This window comes from Lacerta agilis, chromosome 9, assembly GCF_009819535.1.
Source record: "Lacerta agilis isolate rLacAgi1 chromosome 9, rLacAgi1.pri, whole genome shotgun sequence".
In the NCBI taxonomy this organism is placed as follows: Eukaryota; Metazoa; Chordata; class Lepidosauria; order Squamata; family Lacertidae; genus Lacerta; species Lacerta agilis.
In genome coordinates this window covers 1,859,473-1,884,533 of record NC_046320.1, presented here as the reverse complement: position 1 = coordinate 1,884,533, position 25,061 = coordinate 1,859,473, and the positions used below count along the sequence as shown (strand labels likewise).

The window sequence follows — 25,061 nt, the reverse complement described above, 5'->3', positions numbered from 1 at the left end:
GGTTCCAAAAGAACATTCGCAAAACGGAACAATCATTTCTGGGTTTGCAGCGTTCGGAGCCAAAACGTCCGAGTTCCAGGGGGTTCAACAACCAAGGTACGACTGTACTCGAATTTGGTTAATTTGCTTACTAGAATCCTATGCTATATTTAAAATCTACTGAGGGGGACTGTTTGGGTTGCAGAAGCCAGTACCTTCTGTTGGTTGCTTAAGCATTTAACAGTACCTGGTCACGATTTCTCCACAGTAAAAATGAGGAGTTGAAACCTGCTTACTCTTATTTAAAAAGGAGCTTCAGGTACTTGGGAAAACAGTGGCACTGCATAACGAAGCCAGACTTGACACGGAGTCTTATGGATGCCTCTGAATCTGCCTTGTTGTTTAATGGGCTAATCCTAAAAAAGTCTGAAAAACCTTGAAAGTAAATCATACCGGATACAGTGGGATAGAATTATCTAGTAAGCATGCTTAGGGTTAAAGCTTTAACATTCATAAAGAATTACACAGTAACTGCTGTACATTTTGCCCAAACAAAAATCTGCAAATTGATCTAATAGATTATCTTTCATTGGCACTTCCATGCTGAATGTGCCATACCTAAACCTGCCTCTGAATAGAGGGGTATTTAAAGGGAAACAGCATTTTGCAGGCTAAAAATATTATCCTATGAGCTCTGAGCAGGGTGTCAAGAAGCAGAACACTGGTGTATTGCCAGAGATTCCTAGGTGGTCACAGGTGGTCATGTTATTCCCAGCTGTTAATCTGTGCTACCATAGGTGCAAAACCTAGGTTACATGTAGCTTATTGGGAGACAAAATTCTGTCTGTTTTGGGCTGCCACCAGCAAATGGACCCCCTCTTGCCCTTAACACTTGATAAAAACTAGGATTTGTGTGTATGTGGTGAAAGTAAAAGCACTTAAGGCCCAGATGAATAGGTGCTTTGAGTGTGTGTGTAAAAGTGGTAATTTTCATAGGGCTGGAAGGAAGTGCAATTGCCAGGCCAAGGCAGAGCAGGACACCTGATCCGGGCAGCAAAGGGCTGGAGTAAGCAAGGTGTTCCATGTCCAGGGTGTTGCAGGACAGGTGGGTCTGGATGGCCCAAGCCACAGAGAAAATTTATTCCTGGTACCAAATATTCTGTCAGACACCGAATTTTTATAAATTTATTTCTGTAAACAAACTAGATGTTTGTTAGTTTTTGAAGCATATGGCTAATGATTCTTCCTGTCATGGTGCAGTTAAGACTAGGGCTGGGCGATGTCCGGTTTTCAACATCATGATATACCAGCAGCTGAATACTGAAATACGCTGAAATATCACGATGTCTGCAAAGCCATTGCCTTGAGTCCTACCCCCCAGAGCAGGAGAAAACAAGCATGCTCCCTCTTCCCTGTGACTGTCCTTGAGATATTTGAAGATAGGTATTGTATCTCCACTCAGCCTCCTGTGCGTATGGAACTCTGATACATCATGGAAAAGGGTTCAAGCGAATCCTTGTCTCTGATGTGCACACTTCAATGCCCAGGGTATGTGCTTTCAATTGAGCAATTCCTCCAGGTGGTACTAGCAGGTCAAGAGGACCATCCTGCGTGCCTCCCAGAATAGCTGGATAGATACAAGATGGAGGCTGTTGCTTTATTAATCTGAGTACCAGGAAATCTAAGATTTAACAACCTATAGCCTTTGTATATTATAGGGTTTATTATAGTCATTTGTTTAAGAGGTGGGTATCCTCTTTGTTGGGCACAGGATTCAGGGCGCAGCACGGCAAACTTTCATTCAAATAAAACATGAGAACAAACCATTCACAAGCCATTTTACTTGTTTTGTAGCTTCTCCAACAATTGAAACGATTGATATGTGACCTCTGCAGACTATATAATCTTCCTCAGCATCCTGATGTTGAAATGTTAGATCAACCATTGCCGACCGGCCAGGTAAAGCCTAGTGTTCCTCTGACTCACAGATGCTAATGTGTCTGCTTGATGTTTGGGCTGTGGGCACAGATTGTTGAACCCCCGTTAAGCATGCTGCTGACCAGACATAGGAGTGCAACATGGGTTATTTTTTGTGGTGTGTAAAGGTGACTAATTCACAAATCATTGCTATGCAGAGCAAGTGGTTCTCATTGTCTTGTTAAGGAAAACAACATTCCTCATTGTTTGAGATGAGTATTATGTTTATCTTTGCTAGTGTTGGAACAAAGCAGGGTAGACTTGTAAATAACTTTTAGGTTCTGCTGCTTAATCAGTTAATGGAGGGCGAAGCAAGAGGCTTATTCTCCTCCAGCTTTAAGAAGCTCACTGTGGCCTTCATAGCGCTGCCTCATGGAGAATTTAATCTCTCGCCACCAGACACCTCTCTGTTTCTAATGTTTTCACCAAAACTGATAGTTCTTTATCAAAGTGCAGTCAGTGTGCGCTTATGTTTGCATCTTTGTGTGTGCTTCTTTATAGCACATTAGCTCAATTCCTATTTTCAGTAATGCTGTTTAGCATTTTTAACATGCTTTTGAGTGTTCAAAACATATCATGTGCATTATCTTGTAAACCCTACGGGATGAAACCTCCCTGAAAAATAAGTGAGTGTTATTATTGGGAATGGGATGCTCAAACTAGCATGTGTTGCGGCCATCTAGTGAGATTATAGGAGAGGTCAAATTTAAACTTATTCAGCCTCTTGGCCGCTAGCGTACTTTTTCCTTTTCTTTCTTTTTTAAACCGAAAGTGATAGTAACAAAGAATCTGATTTTGTTATGTTCCAGAATGGAACAACGGAAGAGGTTACATCAGAAGAAGAGGAGGAGGAAGATATGGGTGAAGTATGTATGTGTGCGCGCATGTCTGTGCATGCACGCGCATGCTTTCTTTGTTATATATCCCTGCCCATCTGGCTGGGTTTCCCCAGATACTCTGGGCGGCTCCCAATTGAATATTAAAAACACAATGCAGCATTAAACATTAAAAACTTCCCTAAACATGGCTGCCTTCAGATGTCTTTTAAAAGTAGGATAGTTGCTTATTTCCTTGACATCTGATGAGAGGGCAGGCGCCACTACCGAGAAGGTCCTCTGCCTGGTTCTCTGTAACCTCACTTCTCGCAGTGAGGGAACCTCCAGAAGGCCCTCGGAGCTGGACCTCAGTGTCTTTGTTATCCTTGTTCCGGCTTCTGTCATTTTAGAATCTGTCTAGGGAAAGAGGAGTAGAAACCATAGGGATTAAAATTGAAATGTTCCCAAGATCTGCCCTCCTAAACTTCAATAACCCTTCTGTGTGCAATCCTTATCCCACCCAAACAGCATGTGACATATCTGTCTGCTGCCAGCAGGACCGGTGCTAGGCTTTCTTGCGCCCTAGGCAGACAACCTTCTGGCGCCCCCCGCCGCCCACCCCCCGCCAAAGCCTGCTTTAGCGGGAGGTGGGGTGGTGGTGGAGAGGCAAGCAGCAGTTTCTCCGCTGTAGCGGAGAGCTGCTGCTTTCCCGTCCCGCCAACCGCCCCCGCCAAAGCCTGCTTTAGCGGGAGCCAGGAGGTGGTGTAGGGGGCAAGCAGCACCTCTCCACTACAGCAGAGAAGCTGCTGCTAGCCCGCCCCGCCCCCCCACCCAAGCCTGGCCAGCGCCCCCTCCATTTTGGCGCCCTAGGCAATTACCTAGTTTGCCTTAATGGATGCGCCGGCCCTGCTGCCAGGGACCCTGCAGTAGAGCTCCCCTTAGCTCCTATGCACTCTCCTCCCTGTGTGTATATTCCTGTTTACAGCCTGAGATAACTGTGCTCAAAGCAATGGGGGGCTTGTGCTTCCCTTTCACCTGATCCAATAGTGCACATTTAGGGCAGGGTGAGAGAAACAGGCGTGAAGTCTCAATTGCTTTTGTAAGCATTTTGCCAATGAGATACACCCACATTTTTGCCCTTGCTTTTGTTTTCCCCCATCCCTGCCCTGTATGAGAAACCCTGACTGATGCAAAGCACTAAGGCACATGAACTTTGCTTTTGTTGGCCCTGTTCTTCTTAAGTAGTATAGTAATTTTGTCTTGTAGGATATTGATCTCGATCATTATGATATGAAGGAGGAAGAACCTGTTGATGGAAAGAAAACAGAGGATGATGGCATTGAGAAAGAGAACCTGGCAATCCTAGAAAAAATCCGAAAGAGTCAAAGGCAAGACCACCTAAATGTAAGTGGGGATGAAACAAATGAGAGCATGCTGTAGAGTTCATATGGCATTTCATTTTCTGCACCGTTTCTTGCAGAGATGTACGGTATGTACTTTTAGCACACTTCCGTAAATTTCATAGCTATATTGGGAGTTATAAGGTTACAGTCTCTCCATGCTTTCTGTGTATGCACTTATTCTACTTACACATATAGAAAGAATTTAAATCACTACCAAAAATGTACTGTTTTTTTCTACCTTCCAACTTGTTAAATGTTTAAAATTAGTGTCCTAAATGATTGTGCCAGTTTTTCAATATTGATCATTGGTAGCCTTCTTTTAAACAGCCTTTTAATGGCCCTGAGACTGTTCTTTTAAGAGTTTTATCAAATCAATCTACCCTTAACTTATTTTTAGGGTGCAGTCTCTGGGTCTGTCCAGGCTTCAGATCGACTTATGAAAGAACTCAGGGATATATATAGGTCGCAGAGTTACAAGTCAGGTAAGTATCTGCATCTTTTATGAGCAAAACCATAACATTCTATTCTGACCTGGGCTACGATATGCAAAATTAAGACCACAATCCTATATAATGTATGGCAGGGGTGGCCACTGTGGTGCCTTCTAGATGTTTTTGATTGCAGCTGCCATTGGCCATGCTGACTGGGGCTGTTGGAAGTTAGAGTCCAAAACATCTAGAGAGTATCAGGGTGGCTAAACTTGATGTATAGTATACTTGCTTTTGCTGTGCTATCTGGGACATAGCTATGAGTAGACATGCATAGATTTCTATTGTAAATGTGCCCAAATCTGAAACTGAATAAATGGCTTGTTTTGCCTTCTTTCCTAGTGTCTATGCTATCAAATTCTGATCTATTCCTCTGTTGCACTCAGTTCGGCATTCATACTTTTAAGAATTTTTTTTAAAAAATGAAATTATAAACATTGTGCACTTTATCAAAGTGTTGCAGGTGAAATACTAAACAACCATCAAACAGTTTGAAATCTGTGTTAAGCAAAGAAAGCACAAATACCCTCAAATTTCACAGTCCTGTCCACCAGTCAGAGGACTCCCTCTCTGAATCAAAAGTCAATTGCAAATTCCCACACAGAAAGAAAGTGTGGGAAACCCCAGATTTTATCTGAAGAGTGTAATATCTAGTCTGTCTCAGTACAGTGGTGCCCCGCTAGACGAATGCCTCGCTAGACGAAAGGCATTCGCTAGCGGAAGGCTGCCCCGCAAGACGAAATTGTCAATGGGGCTGCCTCGCAAGACAGAAAAAAGTATTTTTTGTCGCGAAAACCGCTACTTGCATTGGTGCTTCGCTAGACGAAAAAATCGCTAGACGAAGACACTCGCAGAACGAATTATTTTCGTCTAGCGAGGCACCACTGTATTTGCTTACAAATGGCCTGCCCTTGAAAATGCTTTTCCTGAGGAAACCCCCCCCCTCTCGTTTATCAAATCACATTTGACAGTTTCCTCTCCCAGCTTAACAGAAAGTCCCTGTGTTGCATTCCTAGTAAGTACTCCGCATTCTGCAGGTCTAAACCACCAGTTCCTCCACCTCTCATGGCTGCTGCATATTTTTAAAGGCAGCTCTCCCTAACTTTGTGTATGAGGGGCAGAGGCTGAACTTATCTGCCATTTCTCTCTCTCTCTCTCCATCCCTCTCTCTCTCTCTCTCTCTCTCTCTCTCCTTAAGACAGAGCTAAAAACTTGTTCAAAGACTACAGCAAGATCCTTCCAATATAATACAATAAATCCCGCAGAATCCTCCTCTTCTCTATTTTTATTAGAATATATGAAACTGGCATGCTCCAGGGCTTTTGCCCTATGTTCTCTTGAGAAAATAATTGTGCATTTACTTGGTAAACAAATGCTTGTAGATTTTCTCCTATAGATCAGCACAGCCAGCCAATTATCTGACTGTCCTCTTCATTCTGTATGTAGTTCAGTTCCTGGAATAGCACAGTAGAGGAGTAAAGGACATTGTTTGAGCTACCTCCATATTGAGTTTTAAAGCTTTTTTCAGTGGTGATTTTTCCACAAGGTCAGGCTGTGTCTAGGAGCAAAGATGTATACATCTGAGTGTGTCCTTGCAGCTGCAGAAATAGCACAAGGGTTCCCAGAGGCTGTCAAAAACTGTCCTTGACTTTTGCTCTTCTATGAGAGTTTGAATTGGGTGGCTACCTTAACTTATAAAAAGGGTAGCTAGATTTTTATTTTATTTTATCCAGACATCTTTATTGAAAGTTCAAAAAGTACATACTTATATGTGCACTAAACATGATGAGACGTAAATAAAAGAGAGAAAAAGAGAAACAGCACCCGTGCAGAAGGGAAAAACCCAAAACTATATATTTTACAAGGTTGTTTTTGTACTTCTCCAGATCTTAACCTATTACAGTATTTGTAAGAATGGATTCCAAATACTATTGAATTTGTCCATGGCAAGTCTGCGTTTATATGCAAGTTGTTCATATGTTGCGTGTTTGTATTAAGTCTTCAATCCAATCATAGAAGTGAGCTGTATTTTTATTTTTCCAATTCTTCAGTATCCGTCTTTTTGCTGTGGTCAGGGCACGGAGAGTCCACTCATACTGTCCTTTTGTAGGGTTCCATGTGCTTGAAAATATTCAAGAGGATATTTTGCTCTGTAAATGTAAGGTTGTTCCGTACAGTTCTGTTGATGGTTACAATTACCTTCTGCCAAAAATATGTCAGTATAGGACAATGAAATAACATATGTTGTAGAGAAGCATTATCCCTATTGCATTTCCAACAGTTAGGTACCTTAGATAGCCCGAAAAGGATAGCCAGAATAACTGGAAAGTTCAGCCCACTGAAGATATGGAAAGAAGGAGAGGCTTTTGTAGAGTAATACTTGGATTTATTGAATTGAGCTTTGAGTCTATTTAATGGATATTGACAAAAAGGTAATTTAAATTGATTGCGCACGTTTTTTAAAAATTACTCTTAGAAATATGATTCGTGTTTGTAGGTGGCTTTAATTTCTTATATTAGATTCGAATACTTCTGCTAAGGTTTTATTAACGAGCTATGAAATGGGAGTAGAGGAGTGGAAAAAGGTAGCTATAACTTATATAATGGCATTTGGTTTCAGGGATTGTACGTCTCTGCAGGATTTAGAAACTTAAAAACCCTTTAAAATTAGGAAAGTTTTTTTATAAGCCTTATAAGGAGCCAGGATTCTGCGGCATTCTGTCATAGAAGTTGTTCAAATTTTGCATTAAAAAGGGTGCAACCTGTTTTATGGAAGCAAGCCTGGTGTGATAGTTGTAACTGGTGAGAACATTCTAGGCAGGGCTGGAGGATCTCAAGTGCTTCATTGGTGTGGCATCTCAAAACTGGAAACATGTTCAGCCCTTCAGCCTGGCACAAGGTGTAACCGAAGTATAAAAGGGCTATGTGATTGGAGGAACAGACATTCCATGGGAAACTGAGGATGGTGGATGCATCTGCAAAGCCCCCAAGGCAGCAAAGGTTTTGGATCCCTGGATGATTCTCAGTAGATTGAGAAGGGTTTGGGTTTTTTTACTCCCAGCTGTTTGACAACAGCAACAACACGTGGTTGCTTTCCCCCCTCCCCCATGGCAACAATAGCAACAACAAAAAGTATCTGAAGAAGTGTGCATGCACACGAAAGCTCATACCAAGAACAAACTTAGTTGGTCTCTAAGCTGCTACTGGAAGGAATTATTATTATTATTTTGTTTTGACTATGGCAGACCAACACGGCTACCTACCTTTTAAAAAAAGCTCCACTTTCTATCCTCACCCCTTCATTCTGCTGAAATGAAGGCAACTTGGGAGAAACTCAGGAGTGGGTTTTTGTTTGGCAGGACTGTGAGTTTATTCACCCCAGTGCATTATGGGACACAGGAGGCAAATGCGCAATATTTTTGCACCTGACTTTGCACACTTGCTCTGTTTCTGCATGTGATTCTAGTTGATGATCCTCTTGGGATTATTAAAAAACAAACTGGTCGATCCCACAAGTCTGGTTCAGGTAGGGATGTTGAAAGGTGCTCTCTCTAGTTTTCGACTTAAATGTGTCTAGCTCTGGAATAAAGACTATCCAAATGCATTGCACCTGCTTTTAATAAGGCTTGCATGGTACTTGTGCTTCCTGGGGTGTTCCTGGTTTCATTTCAAGTCTGGGGAATTACCTATCTGTGCTAGAAAGAACACATCCTTAATATGTGGCATTCTTAATCAGTGCCAGGGTGTTTGCTATCTATAGATATAAGCTCTTGACGCACAGTAATCCCAAGGTAGCGTTGTGTTGTATTTGCTCTTACGAAAGGCTCCATATGAACCGGTGCACCTTGGAATAGAAGTGGCTTGAGAGTGGAGATTCTGTCAGCTGTGCATTTTGACAGTAACCGGCTGCATCATCTTCAGACTGCAGTCTGACCTGAGCACCAGCACTGGAGATAACAGTGAAACATTCACAAAATGGAAGGATTCTTGTTTTTAGGGGCCTAGCCAGCCTAATTGAAAATACAGGATTGCTTCTAGCATCCCACATCCACTAAAGTTCCCAATCCATTTTCCCACCCTGACCACAAATATGCTCTTCCCTCTAAAGCAGAGAAGGGGAACCTGTGTCCCTCCAGATATTATAGTTTGGGGCCGATGGGAATTGGGAGCCCAACATCAGCTGGAGGGCCACAGAATACCCACCCCTGCTCTAGAGCGCCTAGGTGAGTGTGTTTTGCCTGCCAAACTGACCTCTCCACTGTGAAACAGTAGATGCAAACATTCTTGTAAGTTCTAAAGACGGCAGCCCAGGAGGACAACCCACAAACAAGGGAGTTCTCTGCTGATCATTTGCATAGTGGGCCATTATATGTATGGACTGGTGGTTCGGCTTCATGGCCTGATCTTGCACCTCCCTTAATCCTCCCTCAATCCTATGCCTTTGAATTAATTTGTTTGTTTAAAATTTGGAACATTAATAAAAATCAGTGGGGGGAGGGGAAATGCCATGCCTTTTCAAGGAGACCTGCTGCAGTCATTTGTCTGGGTGGGTGTGGAATGAACCAGTAAAATCTTACATAGACGAAATCCTTCATTTCTTTAAATAATCTTTCAACCAGTCGATGGCTCTGAAACTCTGTTTCCTTTAATCCTTAACCAGTTGTTTTGTGAAACTTAGTTTTACAGAAACTCCCTTCCCCAACTCTTCTCCTCACCCCAAGTGTAATATTATGTTCTACTAAGGCCAACAGAATCTGTGATCAGAAAAGGCAGCTCACGGCTGTAAGGTATGATGGCACTGGCAAGAACTGCAAGTGCTACTCCTGAATCACTGCCTTCTCCTATGCATTTGTAACCCATTCTTCACTAAGGGAATGTAGCAATCCCTTGCTCTGGTTATCTTCCTCTTGGACTCCTGCAATGTGCTCTATGTGGGGCTACCTTTGAAGGTGACCCAGAAACTGCAACTAATCCAGAATGCGGCAGCTAGACTGATGAGTGGGAGTGGCCGCCAAGACCATATAACACCGGTCCTGAAAGACCTTCAATGGCTCCCAGTATGTTTCCAAGCACAATTCAAAGTGCTGGTGCTGACCTTGAAAGCCCTAAATGGCCTCGGCCCAGTATACCTGAAGGGGCATCTCCACCCCCATCGTTCAGCCTGGACATGGAGGTCCAGCTCCAATGACCTTCTGGCAGTTCCCTCCCTGCGAGGAGCCAGGCAGAGGGCCTTCTCGGTGGTGGCACCAGCCCTGTGGAACACCCTGCCATCAGACATCAAGGAAATAAACAACTCTGGTGTTTAGGGAGGTTTTTAATGTTTGATGTTTCATTGTGCTTTTAATTCTGTTGGGAGCCTTCCAGAGTGGCTGGGGTATTAATAATAATGATGATGATGATGATGATGATAATAATAATAATAATAATAATAATAATAATAATAATAATAATAATATTGCTTGAGCAGGCAGAGAGAGACCTGCCTACTTTTCGCAGCATAATCACAACTCATTCTGTTGTACTACAGACTGCACTTTTTATTATTTGTAAGTCATTTAAAACTAACTAGGAGAGTTGCCTATAGAGAGAGCATCCCTCCAGAGCTTTCTTCTTCAGCAGGGGCTGGCGACATAGACTGTTTGGCACTGGAAAGACTGCATAAGCTGGCTAAATTTCGTAGTTTCTTCTATTAATAGAAATGCAAGAAAGAAACTGAATGGGATTTTCCTGGCCTTTTTATTTGCTTTATCTTCTTTTCCACATTGTGTGTGGTATTTTGAAAGCCACAGAATTCACTCATTTTAAAAATACATTCTTGGGGATTCTCTATATGCTTATTTGCCTGATTCAGCAGCAGATGCTGCCCCGGGAACCTCAGCTGGTAGAAGGTACAGTCATTCAATATGTGCACAGATGCTACCCTAAGAGTGTTGTTGTTGAAACAAAATAGAAAATTCTTTCCAGTAGCACCTTAGAGACCAACTGAGTTTGTTCTTGGTATGAGCTTTCGTGTGCATGCACACTTCTTCAGATACGTGTTGTTGTTGTTATTTTTACTGAAGGTGCAAGTAGAAAGAGAGGGCCTTGCTCATTCAGAACTCAGCATCTCTTTGCATTCAACCTTTGTGGAGTTCTAGATTGCTATCTTGGGTTTGGGTGTGGGTGTGTTTTCTAGTAACAATGTAAGCAAGCAACCCTTTTCATTTCCATTTTCTGCAGGGATTTATTCCGTGGAGCTTGTAAATGACAGCCTATATGACTGGCATGTAAAACTTCTAAGGTAAGTTCACTTTCCCCCACCCCAACACTGTCCTAAATCAGTGGTTTTGCTATTGCTGGATAGCTGGGTTGGTGGATGAAGGTGCATGATGATGATGATGATGATGATGATGATTTTTTGATGTCTGCCCCTAGGAAAAGTTGTATACTATTTTGCAGAGTTTAGGATTGTCACTCTAGACTTTTTTGTAGGTCTACTTGGCTAGGTCACTTGATTAGCCAGTGCATCTCTTTTAAAAAACAGACTTTTAAGTGCTTATAAAACTGCAGAGGGCTAATACTCTTGCAGGAGAGGCATTCCTTCCTGTGTAAAGTAAATCAGTCCCCATTGTGACACAGTGTACAGCGGTACCTAAAATTCTCAAATTTAATCAGTTCCACAAATTGAAACCAAAGCGTTCCAAAACTTTTTACTATCTAACAAGACAATTGATCCATAAAATGAAAGCAATAATCAATGTTCTGTACTGTAAAATAAATAAGACAGTATTGTAGATGATAAAAATTAAAATTTATTTTTTTCCTTCCCTGCACTGATGATAGTCATTGTTTGGATGGGGGGCTTTTATCCATTTCCGCAGTCACACAATCAATCAATCAATCATAAAATGAAAAACAAGCCACAGTCGCAAAAATGAAAAAGCCACACTATCAAAAACGTAAAAAATAGCAAAAACAGAAGCACCAAATATCACCTCAGAATACTGCAGTCAGAAACAGAAGGCTTTAATTACAATGGGGGCAGGCCTTAAATTAGCTGCTCAAGGATACAAACGGGATGAAAAAAGCCTTAATTACTATGTGGGGGACTCAAATGAGATGCGCAAGGGTAAAAACGGAAGCTCAGGAGCACGTTTGGCTTCCGAGGCAAAGTTTGAAAACCGGAACACCTACTTCTGGATTTGCAGCATTCGGGTTCCGAGCTGTTTGGGAACTAAGCTGTTTGAAAGCTGAGGTACCACTGTATATTATCTAAACCTTGTTTTTATTCATACAAGAAGTGCTAAACAAGACACAGCAGCCCTGAATACTGCATCTCATCTGTCCTTCTCCTAACCCAAAACCCCCTTCCTCCTCCCCAAGGCTACAAACTGTTCCTTATGCATTTCAATAAATACATAAGGAGTATTTCAGACTGCTTGCTATCTATCTAACAGGATTATAAACTGTTCTCAAGAAAGAATTCTTTCAAAAACAGTTTAAAAAATATGCACCCAAACTGTTTAATTAACACCCATCTTTAAGAATGCAAAGTCTAGAGACTTGGTGGGCATTTTTTAAATTGAGTCATACATTCCTTGAGATTCCTGTGAAACAGAGAGTCTTAGGATATGGAATCTGTTCCTCAAGACTCCTAAGTCTGCAGCTGATGTGCAGGATTATTCCCTGTTCCCTGATGACTTCAGCCCTGCCCTCCAGAGAAACACTTGCCTGCAGCCAGCATGTTGGTTAGGACCCTTAACTGCAGGTGAACCACACCCTGTAAACAGCTGACCTTTCATTCTGAAGGACATGCTTCACTCAACATGGCCTAGTTGTTTGTGAAAGGTAGTGATAAGCACTCAGACCTGAGCGATTCAATCCTTCTGCTTTTCCTCATTCTCCATTGGCAGGGTTGATCCTGACAGCCCATTGCATAGTGATCTTCAAGTCTTAAAAGAAAAAGAAGGTGTAGAATATATTTTGCTCAACTTCTCTTTTAAGGTAAGAGAAAAACAGTATCCAGTGTGTGAAAAAGTTTTCATTGGTATCTAAATCCAAAGCAAATAATTAACGAGAATTATGTTCTTTAATTTTATTGAGTCTACTTTGAGTAGAACTTGGTTGGATACAGTGCCATATTGCAAATAAAAAGAATTAAAATATAGGATTTCAGAATGATGTATTTGCAACAGGGCATCAAATTTAGAAAGTTTTTGACTTTTGGATTTACTTTTTTTTGTTCTTAGGATAACTTTCCCTTTGATCCTCCATTTGTGAGAGTGGTCTCTCCTGTGCTCACTGGCGGGTAGGTGTTGGTTTTTTAAACACACATACACACACAGTTTCTTAAGAATAAATCACAAAGCTGTTACATTAACATTTGGGAAGTTATGTTTTAGTGCATGGTTCTGTGGCCACCTGATGTTGCACTGGAAGTCTTATGCAGTGCAAACATCTTTCATAGATAACAGTGACCTAGGAGGTTTCCTAACTTGGCTCTACCAGGATAAGTGCTGTTGTTAGAATCATAGAGTTGGAAGGGGTCATGAGGGTCATCTAGTCCAACCCCACAACTGTGCACATTCTTGGGCAGGAAGACAAGCATGGTACAGCTGTTGCCGGTCACTGCAGCAGGTCCCTCGCCATCCACGTCTCTTGGTCCTATGTACCCCATGAGACAGCACTCCAACCTCCCCCTCAAAACACCCCTGTTTACAAGTCCTGGTCATGAGCTCCCAGAGACTGCAATCAACTAAATAGAACTGTTGTTTTAATGGAATACTGTATTTCCACCATACAAATGTATTCAAGGCAGCTTACGAATATCCTGAAACAGCAATTGTACAGCAATATCAAATCTAGATAATTTAAAACAGCAATACCAAAAAAGAACACCAGGAGCAACAGAAAAACTAAAGCCATGCTACCTCAGAGCAGTTATTCAGTCAAGTGGCACTGAAAGCAACAATAAAAACCATTTGGGAAGGAGTTTCACAGTTGGGAGTGCAACCCTAGGTAAGCCACTTGCCTCTCTTCCAAGGGTGGGGTAAAACATACAGGACCCCCAGTGACGGACTCTCCTGCCAGGCTGGTTCATGTAGGAAAAAGCAATCCATAAGGTACCCAGTTGGGACCAGGTTACTTTAAGTCACCTCACCTGTCTGCATGAGGAGAAGATGCTGACTTACCTGAATCTCTCTTATACACCAGCCCTCTTCTCTCCAGAGATTTCATTAATGTTCCCTTGCTGTGCTTGTGCCTTTGGAGAGGCTGCAGTGGGTGTTGAGCACATTCTCCTTTTTGCAGCAGCCATGGGCAGGGTGCATTGGCTCATACTGCTTGTGGTGTAATAAGAGTTGTGCTAGATCAGACCAAAGGCCTGTCTTGTCAAGCCCCTTGTTTCTGCAGTGGCCATGCAGATGCTTCTGAAAAGCTTGCAAGCAGGGCACGAGGGCAGTGGCTCTCTCGTGCTGTTGGTATTCTGAGGCATCGAGGCATCATGATTTGTATTCAGATTGCCTTGGTCCCCTTCTAAAGGCATATTAGCTAGTAGCCACCACAACATTGTGCAGCAGCCAGTTCAAGAGCTATAACTGTGTGGTGTGTGGAGCACTTGGTTTTGTCTATCCTAATTCTCCCAGCAGTTAGCTGCTTTGGATGCTCCACCTTCTAGTGTTATGTGAGAAAGAGGTGAACTTCTCTCTGTCCTGGGAGACCCCACACTCAAATCCCCTGCAGCCTTGAAGCTCGTTGGGTGACACTCACGCTGCCAAACCCACAGGTGAAATTGGCAGGATAAAACGGGTGGGGGCAGGGGCAGGGAGAGACCATGTTTGTGACACTGGACTTCTTGTGGGGAGGTCAGCGTAAAGTAACAGACCGACCACTTTACTGTCAGTGAAGCTGACAAGAATTCACCCCTATAAGGACTATGCCACTTCATAAACCGAGGGTGGAGGGTTCATGCATTTCTACTGCATGCCTTTGGAAAGCTAGCATGTCTATTAATCTCCTTTGCAGAAGGAATTTGCTTGGGGTGGCCGAGGGCATGCAAACATGAGATCTCCATACTTGCTTTCTCAAATGGCACAGTCCCAGGAACAGTGGCCCTTGATATTTCTTCATCTTTAATGGTGGGCTCGCTAAGCCATGGTACAACCTGTACCAGTTCTATAGTCTTTTTGTCACAGGGTCTCCGTTGCAAGTACTCAGTGTCATGGAGCCTTGGGACTTTCCCTGTCCTGCAAGCAATGCATCTTTGCTTGATTCCCCATCCCCATTTCAACATCATGGAGCTCTAGGGATCAAACGGAGCTGCCTTTGGGTCTTCTGCACCTTCCCACAGACTTGTTGGAAACAGCTGAACTCTGTTGGCTGAGAAACTGTGTGAGGCCAGCCTCTCCAAAGCCACCAACTGATAGGGGGATGTGTGGGTGTGAGAAGAGCAGCAGTGGTTCCCACGGCTGTGTGAGAAGAGTTGCTATGAAAGCAAAGCACCAGACTTTAGTGATGATGCCCCTTTGCCCAAGGAATCCAGCAATTGGCCTGGAAGAATAAAACTTAAAGCCCCCAATCTCTCAATTGCTGCTTTTATACACCAGCTTGGCAGAAATTATTTGTTTTGCATTGCTGTCCATATCAGTTCTGATGCACGTGCCAGGAGTTGACAGCTTTATCGTTCAGATGCGCAAATTCAGTTCCCACGCATTGTGACCTTTCCCCACTCCCACCTTGTCTTTCCTTCTCCTGGAAACCTTGGCTACTTTTCTGACTGCAGCATGACTGTCAGTTGCCTGTAAGGAGGTGGTTCTTGTCTTGCTTCCTTCCAACCTCCCAGCTGGCTGACTCTGAGAGAAGGTTTGCCCCCTCCCCCCACATTCACACATGACACTGTGAACATAAATGAGAGCAGTGTTCACTGCAGTTGCTAAAGCAGAGGCATAACAATGGTCACAGAGATGCCAAAAGCACAGCCATGTCACTTGAAAAAATTCAAGCATGATTTAAACTGAGTCAGATGTAACAGGGGAACATAGCTTCCTGTTGTGTGAATGAGCTGCAGTGACCCTCAGTCTCACACAATCCCACTGCCTCTTGGAACATGCTTCCTGTTGTGTGAATGAGCTGCAGTGACCCTCAGTCTCACACAATCCCACTGCCTCTTTCTTCTGCAGGGCTGCTAGGAGGAGATCGGAAGCTTCTGCTTCCCCTTTAAACAACTGCAGTTCCTCCTTTAAGTCTGAAACCATGGTTTTGAGCCTGGGCTGTACTCTATATCCAGAGTTTAAACAAACCAGTTTTACAAAATCTGATATAAAGAGAAATGGAGGTTTGCTTAAAAGTGGAACAGCTGCTTCTGATACTTCAGCCACAAAAGAGGGGTCTTGGTGACTTGCACTTACTGATGCAAATGTGCACTTACCTTTCATGTGAATGGACTCTTCAACAATATCCAGTTTTGTTTCCTTCCAGGTTGCCAACGAAAAAAGAAATGTTTGTATTCATTTTATGTTTCAGCTTATGTCCTTATTTATGTTAATATTTTCTTACATTATCTGTTGTCAGTACCTCAGTAAGCACACACACACACACACACACACACACACACACACACATTTTAAGGGGGGAATGTTGTTGTTTAGTCGTGTCCGACTCTTCGTGACCCCATGGACCAGAGCAGGTCAGGCACTCCTGTTTTCCACTGCCTCCCGCAGTTTGGTCAGACTCATGTTGGTAGCTTCAAGAACACTGGTCCAACCATCTTGTCCTCTGTCGTACCCTTCTCCTTGTGCCCTCCATCTTTCCCAACATCAGGGTCTTTTCCAGGGAGTCTTCTCTTCTCATTAGGTGGCCAAAGTGTTGGAGCCTCAGCTTCAGGATCTGTCCTTCCAGTGAGCACTCAGGGCTGATTTCCTTAAGAATGGATAGGTTTGATCTTTTTGCAGTCCATGGGACTCTCAAGAGTCTCCTCCAGCACCATCATTCAAAAGCATCAATTATTTGGCGATCAGCCTTCTTTATGGTCCAGCTCTCACTTCCATACATCACTACTGGGAAAACCATAGCTTTAACTATACGGACCTTTGTCGGCAAAGTGATGCCTCTGCTTTTTAAGATGCTGTCTAGGGGGAATAAGCTGTAGATTTGTTTGCATGATGGGAAGCCATGGTTTCCTCTGGCATCTGAACTGGGCCATCATTTAGTAAAGTGGCTTTCCTTTGTGTGCTGTTTGCATACATTTTGTAACTGGTGGTAGTGGCCAGCTGTGGAAAGGGTTGGATCTGATAGCACTTCCACTCTGATTCTCTGACATGCATAACTTCAGAATAAATCATGTGAGAGATTAACCAAAGACGACTGTGCTGATTTCTACTCCAGTTGGAGGGAAGTGAACAAAAGTTAAAATTGGTGGCTGTTTTTAAATGTTTCCCTTGTTGTATTTTCTAAGCCGCTGACAAAGAGAACAGCAAAGTGTAACAGTAATAAAATGCACTAAAATGAGGACTGGATTGTTGTCAGAACAGTGGTATCAAAACAGTGAGTGCACAGTCATTATGCACAGTTGGCTAACTCAGTTACATCAGTGCTGATTATAGAGCTGATGCCAAAGGGGTTCAACAGTTATAAAGCCATGGATTGAATAGCTTGGATGCCAGGGCCTGGCCCAAGGCATTTTGGCACCTGAGGCAAACCACGAAATGGCACCCTCCTTCCTGCCAGGGAAGAAGGGGTGAGGGAAGCTCTACACCCGCCTCACCTGGTCTCACAGGTAGTCTGTTTCTGTTTGATGCTTTGAGTTCACATAACTTCTCATTTGTACATTCATGAGCTTTTATTGGTCTGTGTCCAGAATAATTCCAATAGACGAAGCCAATGAGGTTGGCTTGACTTTGGCTGACCAATATTTAACCCTTTTAATACTCGTTGTCTGAGCGTGCTGTCTAAATTGCTGGCTCCCATCTGAATGACAAAGGCAGACAAAACAATGCTGGGAAGATACAGATTGTGCAACTCAGAATAACCCTTCTGATGAATATGATTCTAGTACACAAATGCATGTCTCATAATTAATATGTTAGTCTTTCCAAGGTCTTACTGAAAATCATATTCTCAACTTGCTTTTCTGTCCTGCAGGTATGTTCTCGGTGGAGGTGCATTATGCATGGAGCTTCTTACTAAACAGGTACATGCAGAATCAGAAGTCTTGCTCCAGATTTGTCTGCTCCTATGGAAGTCCTCTGCAGCTAGTTGAACAGACCCCCATTTCCAAATTCTTATAACGTGCAGCTGACTCAGTATGGCATCTTACAAGGCGACTAAAGTAGTTTCTGTGCCAAACTGGGCCTATACCTTGATTGAAATGAATCTAGAAAATCAATTACCTCCAAGAGTGCCTGAATTAGGTCCACGACCATCCGCTCAAGAATGGGATATTAGCAACTGGCCAGTAGTTAGTTAGATTTTCTGAATCAAAGGGGTGGTTTCTTGTGGAGTGGTTTTACCACTGCCTCCCTGAAGCAGGCAGAGACTGCCCTCTCTTGCAAGGAGGCATTAATCACTTCCTGGGACAAGCCAGCTTTCCCCTCCCTGCTAGTTTTTATCAGCCAAGAGGGACAAGAGTCCACAATGCCCTGACCGATTCAAGCATTTTGTCCACACCCTTGATGCAATGGAGGCAGCAAAGTATGCCTTCTTTGCTGCCTTCATTGCTACTTAGGTAAGCTCAGTGATTCAGCCAGATCTTTCCTCCAGTTTGAGTTTGAGCTGTCTCCCAACTTGTTTAATCACCCTAAGCTCTGGAGGTTACCAGGGAGTCAAATGGGCTCCACGAAGTGGGAGAGAGCACTCAAGGTGATCATGTCAATGGCCTGAGCCATTCATATATTCCAGAGATTGCCCAGGGCTTCAACAGGAGCGCCCGTCATATCAGCTGCAAAATCCCCCCAAGCCACCTGACCATGACAAGGGTCAATACCCCCCACTTTCAGAGCACCCTGTTCCACCTGCTTTGGACTGGTGACATGTTGAGACAGTCCCATGGTTATCATGGCAGCCATGAAGTCCTGAGCCACCTTGGCATGGTTCCCTCAGAACCGTCTGAGAGTCCTCAACACCACCTCTGAGATCAGCCCAGGCAGGGAGACTGTTGCGCAGGAAGGTGGGCAGTAAACCAGAATCCCAACTCTGTCCCGATTGCCCAATGGCAGGAACACACACTCTAGATTCCCCCCCCCCAGCAACTGGACATTGAGAGAATTTCATTACACCACAGCAATTCCCCCTCCCTGACCCTCAAGTCTGGTCTGATGCTGTACTGAGTACCCCAATGGGGACAACTGGATGAGACCACCCTGCTCACCCACCCAGGTGTCAGTGATACAGACCAGATGGGCTTCCTTATCCACAACCAGGTTGTGGATGAGGTAGGTCTTGCTCCGAGCTGCATTCATTCATGCTGGCATTCAGCAACAGCAGCTGCAGACCAGGCAGGCTGATATGACAACCACAATTCCTCAGGTTGCAGGAGGGGCTGGCACACGAAAGACAAATAAAAATAATTAAAACAAAAACAGTTTAAAATACAAAGTAATCAAAACAAAGTAGCTGAAAACAATTAGATAGAGCAGAACGCTAGACTGTGTTTCACAGTAAATCTTTCTTTCCAGCTATAAGTAATGAGATCTGAATATGTTTTTAATTTATTAAACAAACATTGTAATTGTTATGAATTTTCATTGCATTTGGAGTCTTGTGATGTGCTTATGTTTTTCTTTATTTTTTTGCCTTGCCAGGAAACTTTGACTTTTCCTCTTCCTTGCTCCCCTGTAACGTACCCCTATTTCATATTTTCTCCCCTTGTGGCAAATAATTGCCATTTTCAAATGTTAGAACATGAACCCAAATTAGCCTGGTTTAGTGCAGGGAGGTCTGTTTGCGATTGAATGTTTTCTGCAAGGCAAGCTGACAAAATGCAATCCTATTCTGTATTTTTTCCAGGGTTGGAGTAGTGCCTATTCTACAGAATCTGTCATCATGCAGATCAATGCCACATTAGTCAAAGGAAAAGCCAGAGTACAGTTTGGAGCAAATAAGGTAAATACACGCCAGTATTCTTTTCCTGCTGTTCATGTATTGTGGTATAACAGCATAAGAGCAGTCCTGGTGCCAAATGTCTTGCTTTCCTTTCCTTTGGACCACATCAGCAGCAAGGCCAAGAGGGGGGTTGTGTCATCTGAGCCCAGGACTTGCGCCCCAGAGGGGTCACTTTCGTGCCTCCAACACAGCAAGAACAACATGGGAGGCTGTGGTTATGAATTATAAGCTCCACCTGATTGGCACTTTCTTTTCAAAGCTGGAAAAGCACTAACTAGGCTTGGGGAGGGAGGTGGGGGCCTCAAGGACCCTGTCAGAGCCCCCCTGCCTCCTTCTCAATGCCACTGCTGCCCCAGGAGCTGCTTCTTGCTCCCTGCTGTGTCTGGGGCAACCAAAAAAGGCCACAAGGGCCACGTGTTAGACTACCCTGGTATGAATGTGTGTGACCCACAGTAAATGATCAAAAGAGGCACTCGGCTGGCAATACTTTCTTGGCTAATTGACTGCAACCCCATACCTGTAAAATAATGTAATGTGTGCGGAGGAATGGTTGATGGGCTTTGGGGTTTTTTAGATGAGGTTTATTACAGAAGAGGCGAACCCCTGTTCAGGGAACTTAACCACCCCAAGCAACGTTTATGACCCCCAGGATCCCACCAATTGGGAACTTGGGGAAGAAAAACACTTTAAACAGACTGTGGGCAGAGCCTGTCACCACAATGCATCCAGACTGAGTCAGAACTACTCTGTCATGGTTGGGATATGTACTTCAACCAATCATCTCTTTCTTTCAGAACCAATATAACCTAGCAAGAGCGCAGCAATCCTATAAATCTCTAGTACAGTTACATGAGAAAAATGGTATGTATGGTATGTATGCATGCTATGGTAAAACACATAGTTGTGTAAGTATAACGTCAGAGGAGAGAAGCCACTCCACTACCCATGTGCATGTTTTTCACAGGCATCCAAACTGCGCGTAGTCTGGTTCTGTAAATGGTGTAATAGTGTGCTGGGAAGCTGATCATAACTTAACTCCTACTTCCCTGATACGTAAACATAATTGCAACCCCCACCAAGGTTTAATCTGAAAACTAGATCAGCTAATTGATCTCAGTAGACTGGTAGGGCAGCAATTTAAGGTTACACTTTTTGGGGAGGTCTAGTGAATTAAAGTGGGGGAAGGAAGTTAAAAATTACCTTTCTAATAATGAATTGTAGTTTTGATTTGGTTTCATTGTAGATCCTATGAGGCCTGGTGCTAGGGGTTGACAATTGTCCCAGGGCCCCTCACGCTGGCCCAACCCAGCTGTGTCACCCTACCACTCTCCTTGCCAGGCTCCTGGGCAGCCATTTCAGTATTGAGCAGGCCGTGGTACCACTTCTGAAGAGGAACCAAACTCTGTTCCCACCTGTGGCAGCCAGCTGCCATTTAGCTTCTCCAAAGTGCAATGCCCTGGCCCAGCAGACCCACACTGGGGGGAGCTGGAGGCCCATCATTGGCACCGTACTGAGAACCCCCTTAAGACTGGTCCTGGTATTAGGTACTGGTAATATAAAGGTGGGTTGACAATTCTTTGCTTGCATGTTTGATCATTAGGACAGTCTGTCAAGTAAATTGTTTCCAAATGTTGCTGGTTTTTGCATAATATCTTCCAGTTGCAGAACTGGATTCCTAAGCACTGAGTTATTTATATGTAGACTGAAACACATCAAACAACTCATGCTGTCTTATGTGGGTGCTCAGAACACCTGTCTGCACTGGTGCTTCAACCAAGTGTCACGGTATATTATATAGTTATTAAGCACGTGTGCACTTACAAAATGGGCGTTGCCACCACTGCTGCACATTTGTTAATGCCAAATCTTTTACTTCCTGCAGGCTGGTTTACGCCTCCTAAAGAAGATGGTTAACATCGTGGACTTTTCATACACTTGGACCAATGTCAGTAAAAGATTTTCCTTCCAACACAGATTCAACTATGAATGCCCCTATAACAGCCATACTGAAGATTCTAGCTCATAGATAACTAGTGGATAATCTGTTGACTGACACATCCAGTATAAGCTACAGCTGTACAATTCTGCTCTTCTGTCAAGTATCTTCAACTGAACAGTTTTAAAACTTTATTGTCCCCATGAATTAAGCATACCAACCCCCACTCCATTTTAGAGTGTTAATCCTTCAAACTGGGCTCTTGGGGTTTACTAAAATACCAGTCATTAAGATCCCTCCCCCTTTTGTATGCACTTACTTGTTTTTCCAAACTGCAGACAACCGCCATATATTTTATTTAAAGTCAACAAAGTTGAATAAAGTTAGTTTAATAATATGTTACGACGTTTTCAGGTCTCATTAAATCAGACTCCTCCCTCCTCCCCTTGGTCTAAAACTGAGAGCATTCATAGTATTGCCAAATTTGATGATAGGAGAACTGTAATGTTAAATCGTTAAAACTTTTCTTCTTCCTTCATGGCTGTATTGAGGATATGAACTGTTTCTGGGCAGAGCTGCCCTTGAGGTGTCATGCTGCTTCAGCAGAGCCAGGCTGTGCCAATAGAACTTTGTGACTAGTCATATCCACTGGGGCATCGTTTTTTGCTGGGCTACTTTGCTTCTTGTTGGCTCCTTTGAAAGGAGGAGCCATAGATATAAAGCTTGAAGTTATTTAAAATACTAGAAACCTTCTTAGGCATTCGGTTCTATTAACGGGTTGTTGCAATCATTTGTAGAGTAATGAACTTTTAAAAGCAATTGGCAGAAATCAAGAAGACACTCCTTTGAAAATGTTTTTTTAAACAAAAGCAACAGTAACAAGTCCCAGGGATCACTTGATTCAGAGTTTTTTAAAGAAGGTTGCTATAGTGACCATGGTTTCGTTGAAAAACTAATGGGGAACTGCTCTTCCGTTTAGGAAATGAATCTGGATCTGTAACTGCTGTGGGTCGGTAACTGCTATAACATTGCCTTACCTTTTTAAAAAAATCAGGTGTGATTTTTATTTTTTGGTAGCTGAAATTGACAAGACCTTTTTGTTCACAGGAATTAAGGGTATAAGCACTTTTTTTAAAAAAAGGTCTCCAAAAATGTCTCTGCCCCTCAGCCCTCCTTCTTGACCTTGGAGAAAAAAATCCTAAATTTGTGCTTTTTTGTGCCCAGGCATTTGGTCACATATGCTGTTTTTGTTTGGATTTTTTTAGCTTGGAGGATTGGATTAGAAGGAATTGGCCTGGTCAAAGACTGTTTCATTCAGTCTTTTAGGAAGCGGATGACTTCCAGCTTCCCTGCTTGTTTGATTGTACATATTATTCCAGTAAAATCCTGTTAGCAGCCATAAGTCAGAGGCCGAATTCTGTAAGCATTTCTGCAGCTCCTTTTCAAACCTGAGGCTAAAACTTTGAATACATTATTGAATTCTTTAGTATTCTGATGGACAAGCAGAATGACAGGTGCACACTTGGCTTGCTTTTTATTGTTTCTGAGTTTCATTTTTCATTGCAGAATTATTTAGCAGTGTATGGTAATCTGTAAACTTGCATCAAGTTTATGAATAAAGAACCATTTTAAGAATTCTGTTTCTCGCTTTATTTCTGGAAGGAGTCTGCTTTCAATGACTGAGTTGTATCTTGCAGCTGATGTTTTGTAAGCACGAGAAATGGCACACAGTGCTAAAAAGGCGATCTACTATGCTGTACACTAATACAATAATTTAAAAAGCATAAAACCAATCTTTAGTAGTGGTGTTTAAGCCCATAGTGTGGTATTCAACCCATGAGTAGACCCGCCGAAGTAAAGGCCGGCTCCCTCGGCCAGTAAAGCGAGATAAGTGCCGCAACCCTAGAGTCGTCCGCGACTGGACCTAATGGTCAGGGGCCCCTTTACCTTTAACATAGGCTCATTAGTTTAAATGGGCCTGCATAAAAGCTGCATGTTCACATTTGCAAATGAAGAAGCTAAGTTACTGTCTTTTTTGTCACTGAATTAGAAACTAGAAACAACCAAAAGCATGAATCACAACTTGGCGAGAGTGAGAGAGCACTGTGATAATTTTAAATGACCTGCTTCTCACTCAAAAGCTCTCATGAAGAGTTGGTTTTTTCTTTCAGTTTCACACATAACATTCTGTGATACAGATTCATATAGACATGACATTAGTGATTTTATGTAATTTTGAAGCTCTGTTGGCTGCTTTAAAGAAAGTATTTGAAGTTGTTTGTCTGCAGTCTGAGACGATGAAGGCAGAAGTAGAAACCAGAGATCCATGCAGGTTTTTTGGGGGGGGTATTCAGTTTACTCAGGGTGGAGTCCCCTCAGTGCCCCACTAAACCTCCTAAATTGCTAAGGCATGGGGAAAGTTCCCCCCTGCCCCCTGAGGAAAAAAATCCTTGACAGCAGGAAACAGTATACAGATTTATATGGGGCATTTTAGTTTAAAAAAAAGTTAAGTAAAGGAACATCAAAGAGGTGTGTGAAATTATGTGTGGCATGGAGAAAGTGTATGGAGTATCTTGTGATACTAACCTGGGGCCCCAATGCAGCATAGTATCTGAGGATTCAGGACAAACACACAGTGCTATGCAATTTGTTCCTTCAAGCGGTAGCGATTCCCACCAGCTTGCACACACGCACGCACACATACACACACACACCCCTACACTGTCAAAGAAAGTATGCCTTGAAATAACTGGTTTCTGGGATTCATGAGGAGGTGAGTAGTGAGCCAGAATACTGGGCCAGTAGACAGCAAAATGTTGGCATTTTCTATGTATTTTGAAGACTGCAATCTTTTCCCGTCTTAATCTTCTCCAAGCTAAATATATCCAGTTCCTTCAAATATCCCTTATAGATCACTGTATGTCTGCAGTAGATCACTGGTAGATCATTAGCTCCTCCCAAAAAAGCTGAACAACTGTGGCTCCCCTAAAAAAAGCTCAACATTTTACCTCCTCCCTGAAAAAACTCAACAACTTTGACATGAACCTGAAACCCCAAAAAGGGGGTAGATAACTGTCCGTTTTTAACTCTTGTGAGTAGATCGCAGTCTCTTGGGAATTGGCCATCCTTGACTTCGAGGGATTTTCTAGTAAACACACAGCTGCAACTACATCCCAGGGTGATTCTGAGGATAAAATTGGGGGGGGGGGGAGCTTGACCTTGGAGGAAAAGTGGGATACAAGTGTAATGCATGAAGTCTCACTTGTGCACAATTTCCTCTACTTTGATAGAGAATAAAATAAGTTATAAGCCTCTTGAGAAGCTTACAGGCAAAGCATGAGGATAAAAAGTATCTCTCAATAAATTCCCAGCAACTGCTGTTCACTGA

General features: G+C 43.0%; 1 protein-coding gene across 2 annotated transcripts in view; it reads left to right on the top strand.

Moving 5' to 3' along the window:
- The window catches only part of UBE2Q2 (ubiquitin conjugating enzyme E2 Q2), a 39,943-nt gene extending 16,635 nt beyond the window's left edge, over positions 1-23,308 (top strand). For both annotated transcript variants that reach the window (XM_033159682.1, XM_033159681.1), the window contains 11 exons: positions 1,834-1,938; positions 2,766-2,822; positions 4,038-4,175; positions 4,572-4,656; positions 10,882-10,942; positions 12,555-12,645; positions 12,891-12,949; positions 17,779-17,827; positions 19,642-19,737; positions 20,532-20,598; positions 21,620-23,308. In XM_033159682.1, coding sequence (XP_033015573.1) covers positions 1,834-1,938; positions 2,766-2,822; positions 4,038-4,175; positions 4,572-4,656; positions 10,882-10,942; positions 12,555-12,645; positions 12,891-12,949; positions 17,779-17,827; positions 19,642-19,737; positions 20,532-20,598; positions 21,620-21,651 — 840 coding nt within the window. In that variant the 3' untranslated portion in view covers positions 21,652-23,308. The remainder of the gene's footprint in view (positions 1-1,833; positions 1,939-2,765; positions 2,823-4,037; positions 4,176-4,571; positions 4,657-10,881; positions 10,943-12,554; positions 12,646-12,890; positions 12,950-17,778; positions 17,828-19,641; positions 19,738-20,531; positions 20,599-21,619) is intronic.
- The last annotated feature ends 1,753 nt before the right edge of the window (positions 23,309-25,061 follow it).